Source organism: Ambystoma mexicanum, chromosome 2q (assembly GCF_040938575.1).
Source record: "Ambystoma mexicanum isolate Mex_15411 chromosome 2q, UKY_AmexF1_1, whole genome shotgun sequence".
In the NCBI taxonomy this organism is placed as follows: Eukaryota; Metazoa; Chordata; class Amphibia; order Caudata; family Ambystomatidae; genus Ambystoma; species Ambystoma mexicanum.
In genome coordinates this window covers 407,514,807-407,523,794 of record NC_090924.1, presented here as the reverse complement: position 1 = coordinate 407,523,794, position 8,988 = coordinate 407,514,807, and the positions used below count along the sequence as shown (strand labels likewise).

The window sequence follows — 8,988 nt, the reverse complement described above, 5'->3', positions numbered from 1 at the left end:
ATTTTGCAGCACAGAGTGGCAGTAACAGTAATTGAATTTGGCAGTAATTGTGTGGAAATACCGCAAAATTACCTACAAAATTGTAATGAGGCCCTTTGGCCTGAGCAAAAGGGATCTAAGGCAAATAAACTAAGGAGTTAGAACAGGTGATGGTGAAAAAGCTTCCCAATTACAGAGTGCTGTAAACTGTAGGTGAAACATGAGGGTGGTTTGCGTTGTTGCTACAACATTCACCAATGCCGCACAAAGAAGACCTTCAAAAACGCCTCTCTCATGTCATTGTTCCGCAGGCTGTAAATTAATGGGTTCATCATGGGGGCTACGACTGTGTACATCAAAGTCACCACCCGGTCATGATCCAATGAGTAGGTAGCGGTCGGTCGAAAATAGGTAAAAATGGCCGTCCCATAAAAAAGTGCCACCACGGTCAGGTGAGAGGAGCAAGTGGAGAAGATTTTCCCCCTTCCTTTCTCCGAGCGGATCTGTAGGATGGCTGAGATAATGCAAAAGTACGAGACGAGGATGATCAGGAATGGCACCACTACTGAAAAAGGCCCTTCCACAAAGATCACCAGCTCATTGGTGGACGTGTCGGAGCTGGCGAGCTTCAGTAGCGGCGTCATGTCGCAGAAGAAGTGGTGTATCCGGTTCGAGCCGCAAAAGGACAACCTGGCGGTCAAGAGGCTGTGCAAGACAGAGTGCAAGGTGGCAGCCAGCCAGGACACCGCCACCAGCAGAAGACAGACTCCCCTGCTCATGACGGCAGCGTAGCGCAGAGGGTTGCAGATGGCCACGTACCTGTCATAGGCCATGACTGTGAGAAGGAAGCACTCGGCACTAGCAAAGGAAATGAAGAACGACAGCTGGGCAATGCAGCCTGAGACGGAGATGGACTTCCTGCTTGAGAGGATGTTGGCAAGCATTTTGGGGACCGTGACCGAGGTCAAACCCATGTCCACAAACGACAGGCTGCTCAAGAAGAAGTACATAGGGGTGTGAAGTTGAGAAGCGACGCAGGTGGCTGCAATGATGAGGGTGTTCCCTGTCAAAGTGAAAATATACACGAGCAGAAAGGATAGAAAGAGGACACACTGATAGTCGGGATTATCAGACAGCCCCAGCAGAATAAATTCTGTCACCTCTGTTCCATTGCAGCCATCCATTGGTCTTTTGTGAAGCACCTGCAGGCAAAACACATATGGCGTTATGACCACTCACATTGTGACATAGCACAGACAGAAAGAGGTTTCCAAAGATTTCAAAGTACTGTCTCACATAATCACCATCTCATTTCAAATCTAGTGCTGACATTAAGTGATCCGTTTTAAGCAAAAAATATATAACGTGGTGCTTACTGTGTATTTTCTCTTTTCCCGCAATGGCGATCAGACATTGTCCACATGCTTGTCAACCGACGTGTTTAAGAAAAAACTCAAAACTTTTTTCTTTTGTTAGTTTCACTATATCATCTAAATCATGTAGGTTTCAGCTAGCTTGCCTTTTGTATCTGACTCTGTATTGTCTTGTTTCTCTATGTCCTGCGCCCTTAAGCCCTCGGGTACCAGGAGCGCATTACAAGTTTACAAACATAAACATAAACATGCTCCGCCCCCATTCAGAAATAGGAATAGGGGCACATATCAGACTCCCCGTTTTCTGTCCAGGAGAAATCTATATCATGCTTGCCTGAACATACTCAAGCTCATTTTACTATAACTGCTAACTACATGCAGGGGACCACCTACGACCAGGGGTCAAGTCCTAAAAATTAAAGTGGGGGGACTCATCAACAAACGCAATCGAATGTGACGCTGCCAGAAATTAGCATATCAAGGTGCAATATACACATTTCTTTAAATTGGCTTTGAATAACCACCCAACTTGCACAGGACGAATGGCATTTGCCTTTCATAAAATCAACACACACACACAACCAAGACAGGATATTTTCTTCTAATAGAGATTTTGAAAACGTTAAAATGTGTGAATGTTTTAAACTCCAAGAACCAATACAAATGTTTTCCCTGGGACTTGCACCACCGAAATGGGATACTTCACCTTTAGTTGTTTTTTATTTTTGATCAGGATACAGGTACCGGACAAACTTTAATAAATCTGCCGGGTCCACGTATCCGACAAACATTTCTTAAATAAATAAATTATTCTGGTCATGGCGGAGGACTGTCACTGCATCTGGTGACCCCAAGGAGTCACCAGAGGCAGTCACAGTCCTCCGCCACGACCCAGTCCTCCGCCATGGAACAGTTATTTATTTATGCAATGTTTGCCTGATGCAGGTACCATAAATAAAACAATCTGCCGGCCTTCGTTTTTTTTTCTCCAGAGCCTCGCGGGTCACATAAAATGACTTCGAGGGCTGCATTGTGGCCAGTGGGCCATATGTTGGACGATCCTGTTTTAGATGGTCAGCGTGTCTTGCTGTTTACTAACATGCTTAGTAATTAGTTATAAAAAAAGATAGAAATATTGCATCTCACGTTCATCTCAATCTATTTGGTAAATGTGTGAACTAAGCAGAGCATCTTATAATCTATTGCATACGTCAGACCACACAGAAAATGTAACTGAAACGTACATTTAAAAAAAAAAAGTTATTATAATGTTTTATTGGTTAATACCTTTTAAACCTTTAACATGTTTACACCTTTAACATCACTCCATCATAAAATACGTTACATCCTTTAGGCAACTGTCTATTTCCATAGCAATGTCCAGCGGTGGTCATGCTCCAGCAGTGATTTCTCTATTAGTTTAAGGACCGCAATTGTTAAGCCAGTCTTTTCTGCCGACAATATTCGCTCCAGCCCATTTTCTTCAGACCAATCTGCGAAGTCTTTACGGTTGTACTTTTTGCATTCCAAGAGTAAGCGCTACAGGTATTCACACGCTTGAAACCCACATCAGGGTGTAACTCGGCCGAATCCACAAGAGGAAGTGGAAGCTTGCCACTGAAGAATTACAGCAGTTCTTGGTTAAGAAACCAGAAATACAGAAGGTACCAGGGTTGCCCAGCGCGGAGGGAGGCGAGCCGAGCCCCACAAACAAAAAGAGGGCTACGAGAGCCCGAGAAATCAGAGAGGTTAATGTCTGATAGAAATAATGAAACCAACACAACGCTTAAGAAACACAGGAAGTTAAAAAGGGATCTGGAGGGCCCAAGAGAGATAAGAGACATGTGGGAATCCCAAAACAAAGGGAACCTGCAGGGTTCGAGCCAGCGCATCAGGACATAAAGCCAAGGAAGAGAAAGTGGCGAAGGTGGTGGAAAATGTAAAGGACTAGAAACATTTCATTTGAAGAGAGATTTACAGCTTTTCCTGAAGAGTTTAAAAGGAGAGAGGAAGCCCTTTTTTACCTGTTGGTGAAAATGATCTCCAGAGTGCAATACTCTGAACCTTGGCCCAAGAAAGCCTGAGTGAGAAGGCCTCACCTGGTCTAATTTTTATGTTATTTGAATATAGTGGTATGGCTAGATAGCAGAGATGTTATGGACTGAGGACTGCCTTTTTTTGTTGATGACTGACAAGCAGCCTTAGTTTACTTTATAGGTAGGGAAATCCCTCATTGCAATAGGGACAGAGAGGCATTTTCTTTAAGTTATCATTAAACACATTCAACATGTCATTCCTGAGTCCATCTCCTTCTTCTGGTTTGCTACACCCGCTACAGTACGTTATGAGGATATTGTAAGTGACTGAGGAGTTCCCAGAGGACAACTTAATTTATAAGGTCGCCATAACTTCAATTCTTGCTCTCCCATGTTAAGCTACAGCAAAGCACAAAATAAACCTACTACCATCAACAGTTGCTTATCAATTAATTGCTTAAGAGTGTCTCATAAATATATGTTATAAGAAAGGAATTCGAAAAGCTTGTCACAGCTTCAATTAAGTTCTCAGTGACAGCTTGAATTCTGCTCCGCGCTGTCTCAAGCAACAGGCATTGTGACAACACAACTAAAATGTAATAAGGTTCTACAAGGATGGGAATAATCCTACAACCTGTGCTGAGAGCCAGGAAATATTAGAAAACACGGATTGTGAAAAGAGAATGCCAGGGACCCTTCCCTAGCATGCCCCTAATTAGATATGTACCAGAAAACACACAAGGGCGCTCATTACTACCCTAGAGGTAGCCATGCCGCTATTTGTGTCATGGCTACCCCCATTCCGGGTACCGGGTCCGGGTTCCTGGAATGGGGAAATACCAGGCCCTTCCGACTTGGAGGGCCCGGTATTTCCCCATTCCAGGAACCCAGACCCGGTACATCCCCATTTCCATTCAAGCCCCCATAGGGCTCAATCGGAATGGGGAGCATGCTAACAACGGACCCGTTAATGACGGGCCCGTTGTTAGCATGCTGGTCTGCTCGCGGGATCCACTAAGGACGCCTGGTAAAGCCAGGCGTCCTTAGCGGGTCCCGCAAGGAGACCTCATAAGGAGGCGGGAGGGGGTTAACCCCCAAGGTCACAAGATACGCTGCACGCTAAAGAATCATGAGTCATGTACTAGTTAATGTAGGTATTTCATGGTGTATTAAATTATTTCAAATTAATATAATAGTTTGAAAAACAAGTAGCCAGCCAACACATGTTTCAAGCTTTGCTCGTCATCAGGACTGTGCTTGAATGAATAACAAGTGCGATAACTGCACCCAAAAGGGTTCGTACATACATGTTGTTACACTGAAGGCAGTCGTGGTGGCGTGAACACAGAGAGCCAGTGGTGGACCGCAGGTCCTTCGAAAAATGCTGAGACCGCTAGGTTGCCCGACCGCCTACCATCTGGTTACCAGTGGAACTGTCAATCCATAACGAGGAAGAATACGGCGCTTGGGAGGCCAGAGAGGAGGACGAGGCAGAGAAAACAAGAGAAGCAGCAATCCCCGAACATCCAAAGGCCCCAGTGATGTTAACCGAGCCATACCCAGGTAAAGGGGAAAACGGAAGACCCGGGAGGCCTAAAGGGAATGGCTATGAGACTACGCATACTCGTCCCAGTGATATGTATGAGAAAATAAGAAAATGGAATGATGATGACAAGAGAAGTGTTGTATTCTTATTTGTTATTTTTAAGTCAAGCTCCCACTCTTTACAGTACAAACAAACAAAAATGTGTCTTCCCCTGCTCTGTTTTTAGTTAATTCCTAACAACGATCTCCCAAAATAAGATTAGAGGTTGAACTTTGCGGAGAGGGGAACTGTTAAAGAAGAAATAAGAAAAGGAAAAATATGCAATGAATAACAGATCCTCCATCAGCAAGTTTTTTGCCGAATCCAGGGCAGCCAAGTGTGGTGTGGCCGGAATGGAGAGAGTACTGGAAGAATTACATGAAGACAGTAGAACAGGATGGATTATTGCCACAAAAGAAAAAATTGCTGCTGTTACACGCATTGGGCTTTGAAGGGCAGCGTAAGTATAGAGAACTGCCCGAATTGTCGGGAGACGAAGCAGTTGATGTAGGTGAGTATGAGAGAGCACTGTGACAATTGGACAAGCATTATTCAACAGATACCATTTTTACACTTGACTACAAAAGGAAGAGGAGTCAATTGAGGAATATGTGTCAGCTCTGAGGAAATTAGCTCAAACTTGCCTATTCAGCACAGGTATCACACTGGATGAATTAATAAGAGACCAAATAATTATACATATCAAGGATTTGTTGATTCAGGACAGACTGTGGATGGTGGGCAACCCCTCATTACCGGTGACTATTGCCATAGCCAAAAGGGTACAACACACACAACTATGCTCAAAGCAGATGAAGAACAAAAAGTTGGAGGCCGTCCAGGCTCAGAGTGTTGGACAAAGTGTGATCAAGCCGGCACAAAAATCGGGGGAACAATCTTCTGTGAATGTGGTCCGAAGGAAGAGTGAAAAGGAGAGCGTGGATGATTTGGGCAGGAGAAGTTATAGACCTAGAGAACAGGATTGCAAAGAAGTCAAGGGAAATGTGAGGAAACCGTGGTTGAAGAGTGAGACAAAGGCATTTTATTGTCAAAGCAGAGACAAAGACAAATGCTTTAAATGTGGCAGTTTTGGGTTCTATGCTAATTCAAGGAACTGCCAGGCAATAAACCAGAAATGTACAAATTGCGGAACAAGAGGACACTTTGCGGTGATGTGTAGGTACAAGAAAAGGGTGTCAGTGATACAAGATGATGAAGAGTCGGAAGAGGAGAGAACAGTGGTAGTTCGTGAACCACCTGGTAATTAATTGAAATGTCCACGATGTGATATAATATTGGAGAATTGTAAACTCTCGGTTATGGTGGACAGTTGCTCACCGTACACCATAATAACGAACAGGACATGGGAAAAGGTACTGCATGTGGGGCTGAAAACAAAAATACTTTCACCTGATATCAAAAATCCCAGAGGATTTGGAGGGTCAAAAATTCACATCACAAGGTGGTTTAAGGGCATTGTTCAGTTCAAAGATCGCCAAACAGAAGTGAAGATTTATATGGCGAAAAAAGGGTGTGAATGTACTTGGTTGGAGAGATCAGGCGGCTTTGAGAATAAGAATAGATCCCTGTGAAAATGAACCCGTATTTTTAGTAAAGAGTAGTAGTAATACTGAAATTAAGAAGAATATAAATGGGGATTCCAGTGCTGTATTTCAAGAGCGATTGGGGTTATTGAAGAATTATGCTCACAGAATAGTAATGAAACAAGAAGCAAGACCTGTTGCACACAACAAGGCTAGACCATTACCTTTCGCTTTGGTGGATAATGTTGAGCAAGAATTGAGCAGACTTGAGATGGAGAATGTTATTGAAAAAATTGAATCTTCTCAATGGGTAAGACCCATTGTTGTGGCAGTGAAAAGAAATGGCACATTGAGGATTTAAGTAGATCTTAGAGTTGTGAACAAGAACATAGTAGTGGACATGTATCCCCTGTCCATCATTTCGGAAATGCTAAATTGTATTGAAGGAGCGGATATGTTTACTACTTTAGATTTATCCAATGCCTATCATCAAATTAACCTCACAGAAGACTGTAGAGATTTCACTACGTTCATAACGCCATTCTGATTATACTGGTACAAAAGGATGGCATTTGGTCTAGCCTCTGCAGCTGCAGTGTTTCAGAGGGTCATGGTCCAAATACTTAAAGGACTTAAAGGCACGTTGGTTTACCAAGATGACATCATTGTGTTTGGAAAGGGGGAGTGTGAACATGATGAGAAGTTACAGAATGTTTTGTCCAGATTGAGTGAAAAGGGATTGAAAGTAGAGCGAAGCAAGTGCACATTTTAAAAGTGAGAAATTGAATATTTGGGACATGTTGTTAGCGGAAAGGAGTATAGTCTGAAATTGGAAGCTATGAAGGCCATCAAAGAGGCACCTGACCCTAAAAGCAAAGAAGATCTCAGATCATGTTTAGGTCTTTGTGAGTACCACAACAAGTTTGTGCAGAATTTTGCCAGCATAACAGAACCCATTAGAAGGTTACTTAAGAAAGATGTTAAGTTTGAATGGGACAATGATTGTGAGAAATCTGCGGAATGCATTAGGAAGAGTATACGTGAATCGATTGATTTGGGTGGATTTGTGTTTGGTAGGCAAACCAAGGTGACTGTAGATGCCAGTGGCATTAGATTAGGGGCAGTCCTTTCGCAAACTTCAGAAAGTGGATGTGAGAAAGTCATATGTCATGCGTCAAGGGCAATAACGGAGATTGGGGGCAGGTATTCAGTGATTGAGAGAGAAATGTTGGTTTGTGTATGGGCAGTACATTATTTTAGGAAGTATCTTTGGGGAAGCAAGTTTGTGGTTTGTACTGACCATAAACCATTGGTGGAGGTGTTGTCAGTGTGTGGCATGTGTAGGGAATCCCCCAGGATAGCTAAGTTGAGTTTAAAGCTACAGGACCATCATTTTGAGATGAGATATGTCCCAGGAAAGAAAAATCGAATAGCTGATTTTCTTTTGAGGTTGCCGTTGAACATGGAGGAAGTGGATCAGAGTGAAGAAGTGGAAGGTGTAGCTGTGGTTATGGAAGTTACATCGAGAGAGAAATGGATGGAGGAAATTCAAGAGGGTGAAGTGTTATGTAAAGTCATTGAATGTACTAGAAAAGGGTGGCCTGATAAAGAACTGGTGGATGAGGGTTGTCTTCAATTTTGGGAATTTAAGGATTATTGTTCTTTGGAGGATGGTTTTCTGCTAGGAGGAGATAAGCTGATACCGTCACAGAGGTTGTGTGAAGGATTAAGAAAGCTCATCAAGGACATCCGGGCTCCTTGTGCACGAAGAGAAATGTTTGTTCCAAATTTTGGTGGCCTGGAGTTGACCTTATGGTGGAAAGGTTTCTGGGGTGTTGTTGGCCCTGCCAGAATTGTGATAAGAGTTGCAAAGTGTTGAAAACGGCACCCATAAAGATACACAAGCCTGAACAGCCATGGGAGTAGATTGGTATTGGTATTGTAGGTTCGTATGACAATATAGCGAATGAAAAGACATTTTTTATTGTTATGGTGGATTATTGCTCTAGGTGGATGGAGATCAAAATGGTAAGTAGGATAGACACTCATGAAATGATTGGATTCATGCAGCAGGTGTTCAGAAGGGAAGGGTACCCCAAGGTGATAATCAGTGATAATGGCGTGCCGTTCAGGAGCAGAGAGATGAGTGAGTTTGCTAGATGAGTGGGTTTCGAATGGAGGTTTTTGGACAATTATCATCCCCAAACCAATGGATTGGTGGAGAGATGTTATAGTGTGATTGTGGAGACTGTAGAACAATATGCCGGTTGAGAGGGGTTTGCAGGAGAAATTGTGGAGTAGCAGAATGCCAGTTAGAGGTGACACTGCCAAATCATCCTTTGGGTTGATGAGAGGTAAATAACCTAATACAGTGTTAAATCCGGTGTGGGTAAACCATAGGAGATTGAAGATCAATGATGATAAGAGTAGGGGTCACAAGGAAATCATTAGGATGAAGATCGTTCCTGGCG

The 8,988-nt window shown here is 43.2% G+C and overlaps 2 protein-coding genes across 2 annotated transcripts; one reads left to right on the top strand and one right to left on the bottom strand.

Moving 5' to 3' along the window:
- Window positions 1–230: 230 nt before the first annotated feature.
- LOC138568714 (olfactory receptor 5AP2-like) lies at window positions 231–1,163 on the bottom strand. Its single transcript, XM_069646496.1, has one exon. The coding sequence runs from the start codon at window positions 1,161–1,163 to the stop codon at window positions 231–233; it is 933 nt and encodes a 310-aa protein (XP_069502597.1).
- A 4,622-nt stretch (window positions 1,164–5,785) lies between these two features.
- On the top strand, window positions 5,786–6,241 carry LOC138568713 (CCHC-type zinc finger nucleic acid binding protein-like). Its single transcript, XM_069646495.1, has one exon. The coding sequence runs from the start codon at window positions 5,786–5,788 to the stop codon at window positions 6,239–6,241; it is 456 nt and encodes a 151-aa protein (XP_069502596.1).
- Window positions 6,242–8,988: the final 2,747 nt, after the last annotated feature.